The sequence below is a fragment of the Selaginella moellendorffii genome, unplaced genomic scaffold, assembly GCF_000143415.4.
Source record: "Selaginella moellendorffii unplaced genomic scaffold, v1.0 SELMOscaffold_9, whole genome shotgun sequence".
NCBI classification, from domain to species: domain Eukaryota; kingdom Viridiplantae; phylum Streptophyta; class Lycopodiopsida; order Selaginellales; family Selaginellaceae; genus Selaginella; species Selaginella moellendorffii.
In genome coordinates, this window is record NW_003314270.1 from 1,996,793 (window position 1) to 2,016,818 (window position 20,026).

At 44.5% G+C, this 20,026-nt stretch overlaps 2 protein-coding genes across 3 annotated transcripts; one reads left to right on the top strand and one right to left on the bottom strand.

Moving 5' to 3' along the window:
* The first annotated feature begins 3 nt into the window (after nt 1-3).
* On the top strand, nt 4-972 carry LOC9630981 (protein P21). Of its 2 annotated transcripts, none has more exons than XM_024672547.1 (2): nt 4-104; nt 220-972. In XM_024672547.1, exons 1-2 carry the CDS (start codon nt 20-22, stop codon nt 948-950), a joined length of 816 nt encoding a protein of 271 aa, XP_024528315.1. In that variant the 5' UTR covers nt 4-19; the 3' UTR covers nt 951-972. The 2 variants fall into 2 exon arrangements, with proteins under 2 accessions (XP_024528315.1, XP_002967690.1); XM_002967644.2 differs by having other exon boundaries at nt 15-86.
* A 13-nt stretch (nt 973-985) lies between these two features.
* On the bottom strand, nt 986-2,737 carry LOC9633126 (zinc finger CCCH domain-containing protein 13). Its single transcript, XM_024672546.1, has 10 exons — nt 2,476-2,737; nt 2,315-2,398; nt 2,158-2,251; nt 1,964-2,087; nt 1,777-1,833; nt 1,614-1,711; nt 1,499-1,558; nt 1,285-1,448; nt 1,170-1,229; nt 986-1,103 (listed from the first exon to the last, which is right to left on the bottom strand). The coding sequence occupies exons 1-9, from the start codon at nt 2,591-2,593 to the stop codon at nt 1,189-1,191; spliced, it is 840 nt and encodes a 279-aa protein (XP_024528314.1). The 5' UTR covers nt 2,594-2,737; the 3' UTR covers nt 986-1,103; nt 1,170-1,188.
* Between the last annotated feature and the right edge of the window lie 17,289 nt (nt 2,738-20,026).

Below are 20,026 nucleotides of genomic sequence, written 5' to 3' on the forward strand. Positions count from 1 at the left end.
TCCCTCACTGAACACAACAATGTCACCGCTGGCCAATCGCAACGTAATACTCCCGGCACTCGTCCTCGTCGTGCTCACAATCTCTGGTATAGGATTGCAGCAGAGTATGATATACCCGGAGAACAAGTTCTCTCCATTTTCTCTTTTCGCTTCCCTTGGCTTCCCCTGTGATAACTCGCACCGTTGTCTCTCCGAGACTAACTCGTGATAGCTTTGCAGGAACTGATGCAGCCGGGCGGTACCACATACGTCTCGTCAACAACTGTGGCTTTTCGGTCTGGCCTGCGTGGTTCCACTCGGGGAACCAAAGCCAGATATGTCCCGGAGGCACTTTGCTCGAGCCAACGCAGGAGTATAGCTTCTTCCCGTCGGCTCTCTGGTCCGGCTACTTCTGGGCCCGAACTGGCTGCTCCTTCAACAGAACCACAGGGCACGGACCCTGCGACACCGGCGGCTGCAACGGGAGCCTGGGCTGCAAAGCTCCCGGAAAGTCACCCTTCACCACCGCCGAGTTCTTGCCAAACCGCAACAACGGTACCATGAAGTACCATATCTCGTTCCTCCACGGCTTCAACGTCCCGATAGAAATCTCCGAGCCCCACGGCTACAACTGCACTCACTTGAGCTGCCCCTGTTTCGAGACCATGGAGTCGTGCCCGAGCGAACTGGTTGTCATGTCGGGTGATAAGAAGGTCGGCTGCCAAAGTCCCTGTGAGAAGTTTGGAGATGAAAGGCACTGCTGCCGAGGGAACTTCACAGGCCCGGCCTGCCAGGCCACCGAGTACTCGAAATACTTCAAACAGTCGTGCAAGGACGCCACAACTTATCCGGCTGATCGAGATAGTGTTCAAGTTTGCGCCATGGCTGCCACTTACGTCGTTACTTTTTGTCCAGAGGACACAGTTCCTGTTCCCTCTGCTCGCCGCACCATTCGTCGTGCTATCATATAGATAGACAGCCGACTGACTGTATTTACAACTTTGCGGAAATAAACGCAGCTCCATATTTTTATACAAATTTCAAGAGAAGCTGCAAAACAGCATCGATAAAGGGAAAATTTTCGCCAAAGCAAAGTGTGATAATCAGTATAAAATAAAAGAAATCTGGAAGAGAATACAGTAGTAAACGCGAAATGGAAAAACCAAGCACCACTTCCTTAAAAGGCATACCTTCAGTGCAGTCACAGAGTCAATGGTTATCATAATGGGGAGGTTCGGGAGCAATATCATCTGCACACACAAAGTGTGACGATCGTTGAAAATAAACTTCAAGAAAAACACGTACTCATCCTGTATTTGTCCGGTGGAGGAGGTGGTGGTGGTATATCTCCGTTCGAGCGATTCCATCTGCTATGGTTGGAATAGTCTCCATCATACGGAGGATCAAACATCCTGATATCTTCACTTCTAGCCAGCTCCGAAGCTTCTTTGTCCAGCCTCGATTCCGCCCTGCATTGATGTAAGTGAAAGATTCGAACATATTTGATGCGAGTACCCACATTTTGAGCTCCTCGCGAAGACGGAAGACACGTACAATTGACTTTCGGAGCCTTTCAAAGCTGTGACAATTAGTTACAACTGTCAGTTTCATAAAAGTGGAAGACGAAGCTGTACCTCTTCACTTGGAAGGTCAGGCTACCGATCTTTGACTCGGCTTCCGCATTCCTGGATGCCATCCGCGAGTTCTCTTGCATAGCGTTCTGCAAAGAAGACTTAACGACAATCACGAAACGAGAGTCAAAGCTTAAGAAACCAAAGGAAAAAATGAAATCCTCACCTCGAGCTGCGCCTTCTGCTTGTCGAGGGCGTCCAAGTCAGTCCCGACATCATGCAGCTGCAACAGTTCACACTATCTCAATTCCTGAGCTTAAAAAACAAAAGAGAGAACAGCGTAGATATCGTAAAACAAACGAAGCAAACTATCGACAACGAAGTGGTCGGAGAAAACGAGAAGGTGGACCAACCTGCTCGTTTAGAGAGTTGGATTGCACCTCTTTTCCATCGGACTGACCGTCCCCGAGCGCCCTCACCTCCGACAGCTCGCTCACACGATCGCCCTTGATCCTTTTTCCATCGCCATCTCTATCTCTATCATGGAAACTAGATTTAGCAAAATCCAGCCACGAAAGAAGGAAAAGAAGGAAAAAGCTCGTCTTACAGGTTGGAGCCCGATCTCTTTTGTCCCGTAGATCTTGGAGACGATAAGGACCGACTGGTCCGCTGCCTAGTCGGCGACCTCGAGCGGCTACCTCCTGCCAAGAACACAAAAAAGCCAACAAAATCAAACAAAAGATCTCTCTCGAGATTTTTTTCACCTCGATCGTAAGAGCCCCTCCTGTCGTAGGCGCGCCTGTTGTAGAAGCGGTCCTCGCTTCTGCGGCTGTAATATCCCGATCGACCTGGAGGCCACAATGCACGGGGATGAGAGTCAAATCTCCTCCAAAATTTCCAGAGGGAAAAGGAATAGCTACAGTACCAGGCACCCGGCGGAGCTCTTCCTCCCCGTGGGCGAAGGAGCATGTCTGCCGATGGCAATTCCCTCTCTGGAAGAGATTGCACAGCTTCGTCTTGTACAGCTCCCGGTTATCTGGCATCGCGGCGCTCGACCAGGCCCAAGAATCGGGCAAGAAACTAGGGCGCGCGAGAGTCCTACAGGGAAGCGAGGAGCAGCGAGCCGAATAGCCTTCAGCGGCACCGTTCTTGGACACTCTTTTACAGAATACACCCTAACTGGCTAAAGAATTAGGTTAGGTTTAAAGTTTCTAATTAAAAGCTTTATTTAAATGTTATTACAGTTAGAATATTCTTCATATTAGCTGAGGTACCGATGTCCATGTCCGAGCAATCCCAGCCGCAGATGTTAGGGCATTTTTTGTAATTCATTTTCATTAGTGATTTTTTTTTTATATTCATAAATCTTGTGAATTTTTGAAAAACTTATTTATCTACATATTACTTTATTCCATCATCTTTGACTTGTTGTTATTCTTGTTAATCCTCTTGACTAAATAAGATAACCATGTGTTGCATTGCAACAATGTTTGGTTTGATTTTTTAAAAATAATTTTTATTATAATATTGTGAGGGCCAAGTGTACGGTTACGATGCCGTATACTAATATTAGCGTAATGGGATTTTGGTAGCCATCGGATTGGTTTCAATCTGAACCACTCGCTCCTGTATATAAGCTAGGGTTTCTGGGCTAATTAATATGCACATTTCTGTATTCCTTTTCCATATTCCAAACACTCACATTGGTGGAGTTGAGGGGCATCTTTGATTGTCCCTGAGGAGTGCTTGGATTTGGGATTTTGGTTTAGATCTAACTTTTGCATCGTCTAGATCTAGTTTTTTCCATTTCCTTTCTTTTGTTCTTTCTTTTCAGGGTTTTGGTTTATATCTAGCTTTTTGCATTGTCTAGATCTACCATTTCCTTCTAGCTTTTTGTCATTTCTCTTCTTTTGCTCTTTCTTTTTCGTTCATCTTCATAGTGGATCAGCAATTTCCTCCTTTGACTCTAGAGCAGCAGTTGGTACAATTGCTTGATGCTATGCGCTTGCAATTGAACAACCAAACTCAATTGATGGCAGCGTTCATGGCACGTGGTACAACTCCTCCTGCTCTTGGTGCCAATCCTCATGTTCGGCCGGAGTTCTTTCGCGGGAATCCTGGGGATGATATGTACCATTAGTTTGATCACTTCACGGTGATTGCCACATATCATTCTTGGGATGATGCTTGACAGTTGCGTGAGTTTCCCACGTGTCTCCAAGGGACGGCGTCGCAGTGGTACAATGGTTTGAGCGCAGCCACTCGTGGGGATTGGAGTGTTCTCCCGGATGTCTTCAAACGCGCCTTCGGACATGCCGATGATTGTGATGATGCTTTCCAACAATTGCATCGTCTTCGCCAAGGGCCATCTGAGTCGGTGATGCAATTTGGCGTTCGTTTCCGAAGTCTTTTGCTTCGTGCAGAGCCAAATATGTCAGAGCGGATCAAGCTAGGAATGTTGTGGCCAGCACTTCGTCAAGATCTTGTCGGACTTGTGCATGCACTTGCTCCTACCACCCTTGACGATGCTCTTCGCTTGGCACAACGTTATGAGACGTCGCCTCTTCCACTTCTCGCTGCATGTCCTTCCACTCTACTTCCTATGGGTGATGGTCCTATTCCAATGGAGGTTGATGCTGCTGCTGCTCGAGTCCAAGGACAAGCGCGAGGACATGGTCATGGCTGTGATGTTTGCTGCTAAGCGTGTGATGAAGTTGGTCATACTTATCGGCGTTGCCATTGGTTTCTGGATTGGTAACCTCCATTTCCTGGGTGGAGACTTTGGCGTCAGCAATGTCCCGTGGGTGCTACTGTAGTGGATGGTCTGGACACCGAGATGCATCCGGGAAACGAGGAGTCGCGCGAGTAATGGAGGGACCTTGTGCGAATAAATCAGTGACCCCTTCATCTTTCTTTCGGGAGTATCATCAAGGGGTTCACTTGGCTCCAGTTCATTCAATGTTTACTTTCCAAGCTTGTTTTTATAACAAGAGGTCTTCTATTATTCTCTCCGTGTTGGTTGATACAGGTTCAAGTTTATCTTCTATTGCTCGACCTATTACCACACGTTGTTGTCTACACTTGCGTCGTGCGGCAAAACCGGTTTTCATTCTTTATGACAACGGCCGTACACATGCATGTGCATAGGATGAGGTGGACCTGGTTGTGTGTGTGGGCAATCTCGAACTTGAGTTGCAGTCGTTGCGGGTGGTGCCTGTCAGGAATCCCCCAATTCTTGCCACATTCCTGACTCTCACCGGATTCCTGACCTGCAGACCACATTCCTGATTCTCGAGACACTTCCCTATTCCTGACTCTCGAGACACTTCCCTATTCCTGACTCTCAAGACACTTCCCGATTCCTCAGTCTCGAGCCACATTCCTGATATTGATGTGGCGCCTCCTCGACCTCAACTATATTTAGGCCGTCCTCGATCCAAGAGTGGTGGAGCTTCATCAACCTATAGTATATATAGGTTAGCCTTGCTCCATTTCTCCACAATCTGAATCAACGCTAGTCTAAGGTCTTTTCTTTGTTTTCACTAGCTTTTTCTCTTTGTCTTTAGCATTTTCCAGCCTTGATCTTGTTGGGGATCTTGACAGTTTGATTCAGATTGTGGTTTTTGCTTTTCTTTTAGCTCGTTTTGATTATTTGATTGCCTTTGTCTTTTTCCCCCTTTCTTTTCTTTCTTCTTGCTAATGGAGTCTCCAAGCCATCCTGATTTCTTTGCTGAAGTCCTTGCAAAAATCCAGTCTGAGAATACTGAGCTGAAGGCGACCCTTCGCATGCAGCAAGAGCTTGCTTCACTTTCGGCTCGAGGATCCAGCAAAGTTCCTGAACCGAAGGTGAGTTTCCCGGCAAAATTTTCAGGCAAGCATTCGGAGCTTCGTGGATTTTTGAACCAAATGGAGCTGATCTTTGCACTTCAACATCGGCAGTACCCCACTCCCGAGTCTCAAATCGGCGCGATTGGGACGTTGCTCGAGGGTGCAGCTTTGTCATGGTTTTCTCCTCTTCTGGAGAAGAGCATGAAAGGGGTCGTGGTTCCGGAGCTAATGGATCTTCAATTGTTCAAAGAGAAGCTCGAAGCATGTTTTGGCGAGACGGATTGGGTTCGGGCTGCTACCACAAAGATGAGACGTCTCTCTCAGGGGTCTCGTCCTGCCTCGATCTACGCTGCAGAGTTCCAACTCCTTGCCTTGGACACTCAGTGGGATGAGCAGGCCCTGATTGACCAATTTCGTTTCAGCCTCAACAACGGTGTCAAGGATTTGTTGCTCACAAGGACCTGTCAGACGCCATCAACAAAGCTGTTCGATGTGACAATCGTCTCTTTGAACGTTGTCAGGAAAGTCGCCGCGCCGCTGTTTTTCCGTCCCAGACTCAGGAATCCCAGCTTGAGTCTTCGGGGCATAGTCCTGAACTTACTGTTCCGGTCCCGATGGATATTTCTGGTACTCCCCGACTCATTAGAGGGAAGTTGAGTCCTACTGAGAAGCAGCATCAAATATCTCATAATCTTTGCCTCTACTGTATTGATCCTAATCACAAAGCAGCTGTGTGTCCCAAGAAGCCTCCCCGATTGCTCGAGTTCACTCTGCTTCAACGTCCACCTCTGTTGCAGTTGGGAAATGACCCTGTCCAAACAGAGTAGGAGCTGTCTGTTTGGACTCCTTGAATAAAATCACTTTTCTTCCTTATCAAGCTCCTCACCACCTTTTATCAAAGCCACCACCAATTCCCGCAACTTCCGCGTCCCATGTCTCCTTTCTTTCACCGGACAATCAGGACTCATGGCTTTGGTGCTACTGGACTTGGGTGCAACTTCCTGCTTCATGGACACGGACTTTGCTGCCCGACATCACGTTCCTCTTTCTCCTACCATACGGGATCTGAGGGTTGAAGGCATCGGCGGGCATTTTGTGTCTCCATCTTCTGGACTTAGGGAAACGTTGCCCGTTCGAGTACACATTGGGTCCACCGTCACCGATATCGCCTTCAGCATCATCAACAGCAAATCCTCCTCTGTGGTGCTTGGTCTTCTTTGGTTTCAACTACATCAGCCTCAGATTTGTTGGAAGGACTTACAGCTCATCTCTCCCACATCACCATCTCACACGGCTTCCCCTGCTGTTCATCGAGTCCGAATCAGGAAAAGTTCCCTAAACTCAAATCGGGGTTCTGTTCCTGACTCTACGAAGTTTTTACCCTCTTCTTTTTCCTCTCTTCCATCTTACACTGGACAGTATCCTTGTCTCATCATTCCATTTAGTCGTACACGTCCTCCTATCTCCACAATCACTATGCAAGAACTCCTTCATGAAGAACCTATTTTCCTTTTTGCTTTGCATGTTTTTCCTGTCAGTCTTCCTGAGAAGTATCATGATTTTGGGGATGTGTTTGACAAGAAAAAAGCTAGTGTTCTGCCTGCTCATCAGCCTTATGACTGTCCCATTGATTTACAGGAAGGAGCGTCGCCTCCGTGGGGGCCTATCTATAGGTTATCCCCGTCCGAGCTTAAGGCCCTCAAAGAGTACGTGGATGAGAACCTTGCCTCAGGGTTCATTCAGCATTCGCAGTCCCCGGCTGGAGCGCCTATCTTCTTTGTCAAGAAGAAGGATGGGAGTTTGCGGCTAGTCATCAATTATCGAGGTTTGAACAAGGTGACTGTTTGGAACCGTTATCCGCTGCCCCTGATCTCGGACCTGTTGGAATGCCTCGGCGGTGCCCGCTTCTTCACTAAGATTGACCTCCGTGGCGCATACAACCTGATCCGGATCCGGCCTGGTGATGAATGGAAGACTGCGTTCCGAACCCACTATGGCCACTTCGAGTACACTGTCATGCCATTTGGCTTGACAAATGCTCCAGCAGTTTTCCAACACATGGCGAACGACGTCTTTCGGGAGTTTCTTGATCAGATGGTGATCGTTTACCTCGATGACATCCTCATCTACTCAAGAACTCAGGAGGAGCACGACGAACATGTACGCAAGGTGCTGGCAAAGCTGCGAGAACACGGCCTATACGCAAAGCTTGAGAAATGTTCCTTCGATCAGGAGTCTGTGGAGTTCCTTGGGTACATTGTCACTCCTGAGGGTATCACGATGGATCCTGCCAAAGTCAAGACTATTCTCGAGTGGGAGCCTCCACAATCAATGTTGGACGTTCAGGTTTTCCTTGGCTTCGCCAACTTCTACCGCAAATTCATTGATCACTACTTTGACATTGTCCTTCCTCTCACGCATCTCACTCGCAAGGATGTTCCCTTCTCTTGGTCTACTGCTGCCCAGCACGCCTTCGACACACTCAAGGTAGCCTTCAGTTCTGCTCCCGTTTTGATCCATGCTGATTCCTCACAACCTTTCTTCATCGAGGCTGACGCCTCCGACTTTGCCATCGGTGCTGTGTTGTCTCAACTCGGAGCAGATCAAGAACTTCATCCGGTCGCTTTCCATTCTCTGAAATTCCAGCTTGCGGAGATCAATTACGAAATCCACGACAAGGAGCTCCTTGCCATCGTGGATTCCTTTGGAGAGTGGCGCCGTTTCTTGGAGGGGGTGGGCCATCAAACAACAGTCTGGACGGATCACAAAAATCTCGAGTACTTTGCCACTTCTCGAGTTTTAAGCTGTCGTTAAGCAAGGTGGGCACAATTCCTGAGTCGGTTTGACTTTGTTATCAAGTACAGACCTGGAAAGCTTCAAGGCCTTCCTGATGCTCTTTCAAGGCGCTCCTATCTCAGTCTCAGGCCTGGTAATCCTGCCTTCAATCAATAGGATCAAATTATCCTCGGTCCTGATCGGCTTCAACTTATGGCAATTTCCCTAGCCCCTCAGGACTCCTCCTTGATGGATGCCATCAGAAACAATCTTCAATCCGATGATCTCGCCAGCGACATTTTCCCCCATCTTCAGGCTGGACACCCTGTGACTCCCGACTACCGGCGATTTGACGAGTTCAAGTTCTTAGATGGCTTATTATACCGTGGGGAGCAGCTTTACGTTCCTAAAGGTGATGCTCGAAGGTTGGTCCTAATGGCGTGCCATGATAGCCCGACTGCTAGTCACTTCGGCATTGCGAAAACCTATGAGCTAGTTACACGGGACTTTTGGTGGCCTCACATGGATGACTACATCAAAGCTTTTGTTACCTCTTGTGACACTTGCGCCCGGAATAAGGTACCTCGCCACCTTCCTTCAGGTTTGCTTCATTCCCTTCCAGTCCCTTCAAGTTTGCTTCGTTCCCTTCCGGTCCCTTCAGGTCCTTGGGAATCCATCTCCATGGATTTTTTGAGTGATCTTCTGAGTTCTGGAGGCTTCAACAACATTTTAGTCATGGTGGATCGCTTCACAAAGATGGCGCACTTCTTGCCATGTACCAAGGAGTTTTCGAGCGAGGACATGGCAAAACTAGTATTCAGGGAATTTTTCCGACTTCATGGGATTCCTACAGATGTGGTTTCGGATCGGGGGCCTCAGTTCATCTCTCATTTCTGGCAACAGTTTTTGCAGCTGCTTGGAGTGAAGGCCAACCTCTCTTCGGCATATCATCCTCAAACTGATGGGCAGTCCGAGCGAACGATTCAGACGTTGGAACAATTCTTGAGGTGCTTCATCAACTATCATCAGGATAACTGGTTCGATATCCTTCCCCTTGCTAAGTTCTCCTATAACAACTATATCCACTCCTCTCTTCGAATTTCCCCCTTCTTTGCAAACTCTGGCCAAAATCCCTGATTCAATCTCTCACTTCCTTCTCCATCCGAATCCTCTCATTCAAATCCCCGCTCTGAGGCATTTGTCTCCAACCTCCAAGAAATCCACAACTCCATCTCCTTCCACCTCTATCGTGCTCAGGAATCTCACAAAACATTTGCCAATGTCCATCGTCAGGATTGTCCCCCTTACAATATCGGGGATAAAGTTTGGCTCCTCAGGCGAAATATCTCCACCACCAGGCCCTGTCCAAAACTTGATTTCAAACGCCTCGGTCCTTTCCCTATCACTGCCATCATTAATCCTGTCACTTATCGCCTTGCACTTCCCTCCTCATATCAAATTCACCCTGTTTTTTATTCCTCTCTCCTTGAGCCTTATATTCCCAGTCCTATTCCCAATCGGGTCATTCCTCCACCTCCACCAGTGCAGCTCGAGGATGGGTCTGAGTACGTGGTTCAGGACATCCTTGATTCCAAGATTTCACGGTCTAAACTCTACTATCTGGTCGACTGGAAGGGTTACGGGCCTGAAGAACGCACTTGGGAACCTATGGACAACCTGATTCATTCTCCTGACCTTGTTCAGGACTTCCACCACCGCTATCCTAGTCGTCCCAGTCCTCATTCTTTTTCTCCATCTCCCATCCCTCGCCGCTCATCTCATCCTCCTCGTCGTTCTCATTCACATTCTCGTTCCACTCGTTCTTGAGGAGGGGGTGCTGTTAGGAATCCCCCAATTCTTGCCACATTCCTGACTCTCGCCGGATTCCTGACCTGCAGACCACATTCCTGATTCTTGAGACACTTCCCTATTCCTGACTCTCAAGACACTTCCCGATTCCTCAGTCTCGAGCCACATTCCTAATATTGATGTGGCGCCTCCTCGACCTCAACTATATTTAGGCCGTCCTCGATCCAAGAGTGGTGGAGCTTCATCAACCTATAGTATATATAGGTTAGCCTTGTTCCATTTCTCCACAATCTGAATCAACGCCAGTCTAAGGCCTTTTCTTTATTTTCACTAGCTTTTTCTCTTTGTCTTTAGCATTTTCCAGCCTTGATCTTGTTGGGGGTCTTGACAGTGCCGAGTCAAGCTTTTGACCTCATTCTTGGTATGGATTGGTTGCAGCGCAATCATGCCAAGTGTGACTTTGAGGCTTCTCCCCTTTGTCTCATATTTCCTTATGTTTCATCCATTACTCTCACTTCCATACCTCTTCGTCCCTCTACTTTTACCTCTGCTTCCATTACTTTTGTTCCCCCACTTTTTCCTTCTGTGTTTCCATCTTGTTCTGCTTTTCCCTTTTCCGATCCCTCCGACGATCTTTGTGTTGCAGCAGTTGACCGGCTCATGAAGGAGTATTCTGATCTCTTTGAATTTGACCCATCGTCTGGGGCCAAGATTGCCACACGTCATCTGATTCCAACCGGGGATGTTCGTCCAATCAAGGTTTCTATTCATCGTCGGTCACCTAAGGAGATCAAGATTTTACGAGCAAACGTCAAGGAAATGCTGGAGAAGGGTGTTATTCGGAAGTTGTGGAGTCCTTGGGCATGTGAACCTCATCTTGTGACGAAGCCTAATGGGAGTATTCGTTTCTGCATCGACTATTGTCTGTTAAACGAAGTGACGATCCTAGATGTGTATCCTCTTCCTCACACTGCTGATCTCTTGCATCGTCTAGGGCGAAGTTGTTAGTTCACCAAGCTAGATCTTGCTTCTGGGTATTGGCAAGTACCGATGGCCGAAGAAGATATTCCTAAGACTACTTTTTGTACACCATTTCGTTTGTATGAGTTCTTAGTGATGCCATTTGGTTTGAACAATGCTCCAGCAACTTTCCAGCAGATGATGGATGAGGTTCTTTGCGATATGCCGGAGGTAACTGCTGACTTCATTGATGATGTCTTGATCCACTCGGAGGGGACGTGGGAGGAGCATGTTTGTGATGTTTGTAAAGTGTTGGATCAGCTACGCGACGTTGGTTTAAAGCTGAAGCAGTCAAAGTGCGTGTTTGGGTCTAAGGACACAACTTATCTTGGGTACCGTATTTCTCGTGAGGGTTTGCAAATTGATCCTGACAAACTTGTGGCTGTTCTAAAGTCCCCTACTCCGAAGTGTGTGAATGATGTGCAACGCTTTTTGGGTAAGGTGCAGTATCTCGGTCGTTTTGTGGATCATCTTTCCGATCGCACTACACCATTGCGAGCGTTGCTAAAGTCATCAACGTCATCTTTCATCTGGTCTCCGGATTGTGAGCGGGCGTTCGTGGATCTCAAAGAGCTATTGACGACTCCTCCGGTTTTGGCATATCCTGACTACACTCGACCTTTTATTTTGCGCGTGGATGCTTCTGACATTGGTCTTGGAGGTGTGTTGATGCAAGAGAGCTCGAGTGTGTCTGGTCAACGCCATCCCATTGCATACATAAGCCGTACATTACAACCAGCGGAGATGAATTACTCCATGACGGAGAAGGAGTGTTTAGCAGCAGTCTGGGGTTTCAAGAAACTTCATGCATATCTACATGGTTCTCAGACATTACTTGAAGGTGACCATGCTGCTGTTACTTCATTATTGAAGCGGAAGAACCTGGTTGGTCGTACGGCTCGATGGGCTTTGAAGCTTCAGATATATGATTTCGATGTTGTTCATCGCCCAAGGAGTTCTATGGCTGATGCTGATGCCCTTTCTCGAGCTCCTCGTCCTTCTCCACTCACTTCTCATGTTTCTGACGAACCTGTTGTTCTAGCATCTGTGGATTTTCTAGATGAGGATTCTGTGCCGTTGGCAGTTGCTGTCCTTGACGTTCAGTGTCCACAGGGCGCAGAGCAAGATCTACCTTCTCTTGATGAGGTTCATGAGGCTCAAAAGATTGAGCTATGGATTCGAAGGCTTTAAGATGGGTTTGAGAATCCTGCATCACTTGCTGATGACTTGCTTTTCCGGCATTTACATTCTCAATATCACCTTGAAGATGGCCTTCTTTATTTTGTGGGGATGGATCATGATGATTATTTATAGTTGGTGGTGCCTTCGGTGTTTATTCTGCGGTTTCTCCATGCCTACCATAATTCTCCTGTTTTAGGTGGGCATATGGGACACCGTCGTGTCACCGAGAAGCTGCATAGGTCTTTCTATTGGCCGGAGATGTGACGTGATATTATCCGGTATGTGCGTAGCTGCGTTTGGTGCCAAGCTTGTAATACTCGCCCTCGTGCTGCGGAAGGACGGTTGGAGTCAATTGCGGTTTCCCGTCCGTTTGAGTTAGTGGCGTTTGATCTTATGGGACCTTTTCCACAATCGACTGCTGGCAATGAGTATGTTATTATTGCTTCTGACTACTTGATTCGTTGGGTGGAAGTTGGTGCTCTTGCTAACGCCTCTGCAACTACTGTTGGATACTTCCTCCTCAATCGAGTGGTGTTCCAGCATTCTTGTCCAGAGCGGATTCTTTCGGATAATGGTCCCGCATTTATGGCTGAGGCATTTCATGTTTTGACGTCTTGATTGGGGATATGCCACACTTTCACGAGTGCTTATTATCCACAATCAGACGGTCTGGTGGAACGGTTTGTTCGGACATTCAAAGGGATGATTGCGAAGTATGTGAACTTTCAGCATTCGGATTGGGATGGTTATTTGCCGTCTCTTCGGTATGCATATGTTACAGGGGTGTAGAGTTCTGTTGGTGCTTCACCATATAAACAATTATATGGTCATGATCCAATATTACCAACGGAGCTGAGTTTACCTTCGCGATTGCCACAAGCTGCCGATACTAGATCATGGGATCAGTATTTGACAAGCATTCTTCCACTTGTCCGAGCAGAGTCTGCCGAACACTTAGGCCACGTACAAGTGGGACAACAACGGCGCTACAACTCCCATCATCGTCCACCTGCGGAGTACAAAGTGGATGATTTGGTGTTAGTCCGTTTTCCCCATCTTACGGTACGTGGTTTATCTAAAGGGCTTCTTGCGCAATGGAAAGGACTGTATCAAGTGTTGCGGCAAGTTGGACCACAAGTTTATGAGGTTCGGCATGACGTTCAGCAAACCGATCCTCCAGAGATTGTGCATGTGCAGCGGCTGAAATGCTTCATACAAAGGGATCAGGAGAAGTTAATACCACCTATAGATCCACTAATGCCTCCTCCTAACGTTCCTCTGGATCCTAGCCCATCTTCAAGAGAACTTTGATGGTCTTCCATTATCCCGAAAGGAGGGGATGATGTGAGGGCTAAGTGTACAGTTACGATGCCGTATACTAATATTAGCGTAGTGGGATTTTGGTAGCCGTCGGATTGGTTTTAATCTAGACCACTCGCTCCTGTATATAAGCTAGGGTTTTTGGGTTAATTAATATGCACATTTCTGTATTCCCTTTCCATATTCCAAGCACTCACAATATATAATTTAAACCAATAATAATAATAATAATAAAGTCTGTGGATGGATTCCTTTTGTGGACACAAGACATTTTTAAAGAGTTTAATCTATAGTGAGCCATGTTCTAGGCATTTTCCATAGTAATGAACTTGATCTCTACCCAAGTTGATAGAAAGAAGCCTTGCTTCTTTGAAAGGTAGTTTTTTCTTTTTTTTATTTCTACTTCTATTCATTGAATCACTTGTTTAATTTTTTTTCCTTTGCAATGGAAATGAGTATAACTATATTTTGTTCATAGACGGTATACTAACAATATCTTCCAGTGATCTTCCAACTTCCATCTAGGCACAAAATCAAGAAGTGTGAAATGAGTGGATTGGATCTTTGCCAATATTTTCATGGTTCTGGAGCATAAAAAACTCTGGGTCATGCAAGGTTGGGTTCAGCTCTTTTTAGTTGGTCTAGACTCTAGTTCTCTCGCTTGGGTTCTTAGATACTAGTGATGGCATGACAGATGTTAAGATCACCATTGATGTGTTGTGGTGTTAGCGATCACTCAACCAAACGAGTAAAAGTTATCAAGCATTACCGTGTTGCTTGCACCAATTTTGGGAATTATCCTCTTTCGCTATAAGCACGTGGTATTGTAGCATCACATGTTTCTTTGGCCATTAGCTAGAACAGGTTGCTTAGGGACTAGGAGCTTGGGTGATACAAAATGATTTGGTTAAGGCTATGTCAATAATTAAACATTCAAAACACTTTTAAGGAGAAAGTTAGAGGCCACAATATCATGATTTCATTGGCTCTGGCTTGCGTGCTCAAACATCCTTCATTTGGGAGCTTTTATGATGCATTACAGATACCACTATATTGACTTGGAGTGCTACCCCAAGGGCAACACATGAGGTAGGTGCTGGAAGTATCAATTTGGAGGATTTAAGGGTGAGTTAGCCAAATTACACAGCCATGATTATGACTCTTATGGTAGAGCACATGTGGTGCTCTTTTTTTTAGTTTTGATATCTAAGTTTGGAAATATTTCATAGAAGTATTCAAACTTCCTTTATCACTCTGGTAGATTTATCAGCTCTAGAAGAGAATAACACATCTAAAATTTTTGAAAATTACTATGATGAAGCATTGCTTTAACAAGATCATTTGGTACATGTATAATGAGTTTTATTCATTTCTTTTTCTTGGTGTGATGTGTGACTGTTTTGTGGCTTGCAGCATGGAAACAATGTAGATATCTGTCCATTTACCTTGACATTACAAATTCCACAACTTTGCCTTTGGATTGATTGCAATTTGTCATTAGCCAGTTTAAGCAAAAGCTTTATATGTGCAAAACTACTATAGCTAAGGAGTAGTCAAGATTTAATGTTGAGTGTTTTGTCTAGATATCTAGGCTTACATATCACCTCACAAGCTTATAAAGGATGTACAGGCAGATGTAAATGTTTGGAAGGTGATGGATTATTGAGTTTACAATTTAAAAAAAGAGATTGGTTTTATTAGGTTGAAGAATCAAGGAGCAACCTATTACATAAACTTGCTAATTCATATATATTACAGCCATAAGGTAACTTTGATCTCTTATCACTAAACAAACAAGACACACTATTCATTCAACAAGAAGAAAAATTGTTACTTGACAGTTCTCTAAGTATTGGGTAGTTTATTTGCAGATCTAAGGCATACCACATTACTTGTCCCCAAGGCAATTGAGATCTTAAAACTAGGGGAAGATTTGATGATGTCAGGAAGTCCATGTTAAGGGATATTGGTTATAGTAATGTTGTATCCAGGTTTGTCTCAAAAGTAGCTTGGCTGCATGGGGAGGAGGCAGTGCCACTGGATGAGCACAAAAGCACATGCTTTGATGCCATGCTTGTGAGATGACATCCCTTTGATATGGATGAAACATTGTTTCTGGAGTTAGCACTCTACTACATCAGCTACCTATCCAATGCCAAGAGGAGTGCTTGTACTACAATGCTAGGCTGGGACAATGTGCTAATTAGTATTATTTTTTAATCTAATAAATCAAATAAATATAAACATGTTTAGAATAAAATAGAATATAGTAGGAATGTTTAGGATCATGTAACCATGGTCACAAGCGCATGCCTAGTGTATTAGAAGCCCTTTTTAGTGATGCCATCAACAGCTAATAGTGGACAACAACCAACATATCAAGGCCCATGGCTAACACTCTTTTGGTAAGTAATGTCTACAATGTCTATTTTAGTTGCTCTTTTAATCTAGGTGAATCTATGAGTGTCAATCTAAACTCTAGCCAATCTCTGAAAGAATTATGAATGCCACATGGGAGTAGCCAAGCTCTTCAACAAGAACAAAAGTTTGATCCAAAAGAGTAAATTCCTGTAGCAACAACAAGTGCTAAATGAAATTATTAGCAGATTGATAAAAGTTTTGGCATTGTATAGCACACTGAATGAGCTAGAGCATGTGATCCTACTGTCAAAAAAGAGGAGATGACATAGTTGCAAATGTGGCTGCATATGACATGCACCTATATACAAAGTATATCCCATGTAAATAATAGCAATTAAAATATGATTGTGTGTATTATAATATTATGTGTAATTGAAAAAATAAATAAAATACATATGTATAAAAGATGCACCCATATCCAATTACATATTTTTTGTCATAAGAACTGAATTTTACAATATAATAATTAAAATTAAAATTTATAAATTAGTTTTAATAGACACGATGCATATATTACTATATTAGTATAGTGGGATTTTAGTAGCTGTCATATTGGGTTTAATTTAGACCACTTGCTCTTGTATAATAAATTAAGGTTTTGATTGAATTTAATATGCACATTTTTTATTCCAAACACTTATATTGGTGGAGATGAGGGGCAATTTAGATTATCACTAACTTTTGTTTAAATTTAACTTTTGCATGTCTAAATCTCTCTTATTGTCATAATTTTTTTAATTTCTTTTCTTTACTTTCTTTTTATATTGTAGCGCACGTGGTTTTTACCCTTTATCTTATGGTGATTTACCATAGGATAACCACAAAATGGAACTTAAACCCTTCATATGCCACGTGTCCAAAGGACATTGGTGTGGAACCCAAATTTTAGAGCCTTGGGCTACTAAATGAAGGAAAGGTGCCAAACTCCTAAGCATAGAGCCGAGGAATAATGAAACCGAACCACGAAGTAACTCTTGAGCATACAGCTCAAGGAGCAAAGGGATAGGAGCACGAAACGACTTGGAACAGTCCTAAAGTATTTAGCATTCCAATGTTAGGACCGGCATGCAAAATGGAGCCAAATGGAGTTTAGCACTATTTTGGCATACTAGTGGCCTAACACAAGGATATGGGTACTCCACTAGCTAGCATGGAATGGAACTTGGGCTTAGACCCAAGCCAGACGTAAAACAAGGACAAGCATGCAAGCAGGAGTTAAACTATGTCTCAGGTTTGTTGGATATGCCCAACCTATCCACCATCCCTACTATAAATTTGGAACCCCCCACAGCTGCCTCCTTCCCCCCCTGAGGAACACATGCTTTGGGCTTTCACCCCAACCCTCCCTTAGTATTAGAAGTTAGTCTCTAGGATAAGCTTTAAACCTACTAAATATGGAATGGCGCTAGATTGTAAATTTGAACATGGGACGAACACCATTGTGTTGAGGTTAATCTCTACATTCCATAGATATGCCAAATGAGCAAATCTAGACACTTTCCATAATTACCATTTGAGACCGAATTGAGACTAACATAAAAGGCATGATATCGAGGGTGTTTCGCAGACATAGTAAGCTATCATTTAGCAAATATTAAGGGACTAAGCTCAATATTGCGAGGGTTCTTGATACTAGCAAGTGCAAGCCAATGCAACAAGTTTCTCAAATCAGGCCGAGTATGCTTAGCAAGAAACACATAGGGTTCCTACCTTATGTTTATCCAATTTAAGTACATGGTTATTGATCAGTTTTTCAACTATCTCAAGTGGGAACTGAGAACGGGTCCAACAATACCAACCTCCTACCGTCATAGCAGTAAGGAAAGAATATCTGAAAGGACAGCCGATAAATAACTTTCAGTACCCGAAGTCACATTTGCTATATATATTCATTCATGGTTGAGTACATATTCCTCCTTTACAACAACCTCTTTCTTTGTCCATAAAGCAACAACTCATATAACTACTTAATGTTATGCAAGTGTATATGAACAATCAAACTTAGTTAATGGGAGTGTTAATAATACATGGCATAGCCCCTCCAAATTTCTTCCTTAGAAACCATAAGGATAATGTGTACCATTGGTTTAATTATTCACCATAATTGCCAAGATGATATTTAGCATGTATGTGAGTTTCACAAATATCTTCAAAGGATAGCATTGTTCTAATATAATACTTTTAGCATGGCAACTCATGGAAATTAGAGCATTATTTTATATATTTTTAAGCATGCATTTAGACATGTTGACAACTATGACAATCTCTTTTAAAAATTGCATCATCCTTGTTAAGGGACATTTAACTTCATTATACAATTTAGTGTTTATTTCTAGATCCTCTTGCTTTCGGTGAAGCTAAATATATCAAAACAAATTAAATTAGGCATATTATAACTAACACCATCAATACCTTGTAGGGTTTATTCATGCATAATGCTCTTCGCTAATGTAACACTATTAGACTTCACCTCTTCTACTTGTAATTATACATGCTCCAACTCTTCAGGGATAATCTACTTCAATATCATTGTAAAATGATTTTGTGAGAACTAATTTAATTAATCATTTATAGTTGAAGCTCTATTTCGTTAAAGTGGGAATTGTCATTATCCCACTTGTAAAATAAGGTTTCCAAACCTTTATATAATATATAAATATAACAAAATTCAACTGCATTGAGGCACATGCCATTTTATTTTAAACAAGGAAATGTCTACTCAATCACTTCTCCTCCCCCTGCCACTGCTTCACCTCTCTTTTCTCCTTGTCATCGTCGTCCAATTTCTTTCCATCCTTTTAATATTGGCTCAGTTGCTCTGAGTCTAGGTGGAGCCCAAGTCCCCATTCAATCTTTACTTTCCCCTTATTAATAAAATAACTTCGTAGACTTCCAATAACATGCTGTAACACTTCTAGTATAATGCAAATCCTCTCAAAGAATTGTCTTTTAATATTAATACAATGGCATGGAACCCCATGCTCATCTCCGCGGGAAATGATGCTCCTCCATCTTTGATCCTCATTCGAATTCACGTATACCCGGTAAGGTTCTCGATAGGCCTCTGTTGCGGGGTCGAGCTGTTTTTGAAGCCGGTGGTCGACATCCCTCTTAATGAAATTTGGATACTGATCCAACTTCTCAGCTTTACTTTTCGTGGCATCCCGCAGCAGATCGATGAACTTGGGGGCCCCCTTCATGTACTCGTCGATGTCTTCATTTGACAACTCCAGCTCTTCCATCATCTCTTGCGTGGTGTCGATGCTCACCCTCTCCACGGCCACTTGCTCGAAGATCCAATCCTTCAATAGCGCATGAGCTCTCAGAGTCGTGCACAAGTCCTCGTATGTCACAATATGGCCAGGAATCATTTTGGTCTTGTTGAAGACTACCTCACCACGTAGAAGAGCATTAGCCACTGTCAGAAGGTCGTCGTCGTCTAGAGACCGCGAGAAACGCAAGGCGTTGAGCTTCAAATCATTGGGCTTCTGGCCGTCCTCCACACCCATTGAGTTTAGCAACTCCCCGTCATGGTACCTCCTCAGCACATCTACCCATTTGTCAAAAACAACTTTTGTCGCGAGTAGAATGTTATGGATGCTGAGTGTGTCATTGACCCCCAGTGTTTTCGAGAGAAGACTCGAAAATTCCTGCAATGGAAATGGCGTGAGGCCACATGCTATGCCACATGCAACGAGGCTTACCTGCCAGGCGCTAGTTGCTAGTGCACGTCCTTGTCCTGGTTTTTGTGGCTTCTTCAGTTGAACCCAGAGCTTCCGTGTTCGTGCCAATGTCTCGTGCAGACCCGATTTGTAGCACGTTTCTTGCTTGACATTCTGCGCGTGGGAGATGTATATGATAGATCGAAAGGGCGAGTTGCCTTTTATCAGGCGGACAACTCTTGTCTTGAAGACTTTCTTCACCTCCTCACCCACCATAATATCCACAACTATCTCTTGCATCGCCAAGCTAGAATGCTGTTCGGAGACGGCATAGAACTGGATGTTCTGATCGTCCAACACCTTCCTATTGATCAAGTCTGGAAACCTCGTCTCGCCCTTCATTGTTCGGTAGTAGGGGATCACGTCTGCAATGTCGGGTGTTACTGGACTTGCCAGCAT

Excerpts from the sequence above, each read along its gene's own strand:
- LOC9630981 (XM_024672547.1), top strand. The coding sequence starts at position 20 with ATGTCACCGCTGGCCAATCGCAACGTAATACTCCCGGCACTCGTCCTC. Across the intron at positions 105-219 it reads TGGTATAGGATTGCAGCAGA|GAACTGATGCAGCCGGGCGG; the intron begins GTATGATATACC and ends ATAGCTTTGCAG.
- LOC9633126 (XM_024672546.1), bottom strand. The coding sequence starts at position 2,593 with ATGCCAGATAACCGGGAGCTGTACAAGACGAAGCTGTGCAATCTCTTC. Across the intron at positions 1,449-1,498 it reads CTTCGCGAGGAGCTCAAAAT|GGCGGAATCGAGGCTGGACA; the intron begins GTGGGTACTCGC and ends ACATCAATGCAG. Across the intron at positions 1,230-1,284 it reads ACCGGACAAATACAGGATGA|ATGATATTGCTCCCGAACCT; the intron begins GTACGTGTTTTT and ends TTGTGTGTGCAG.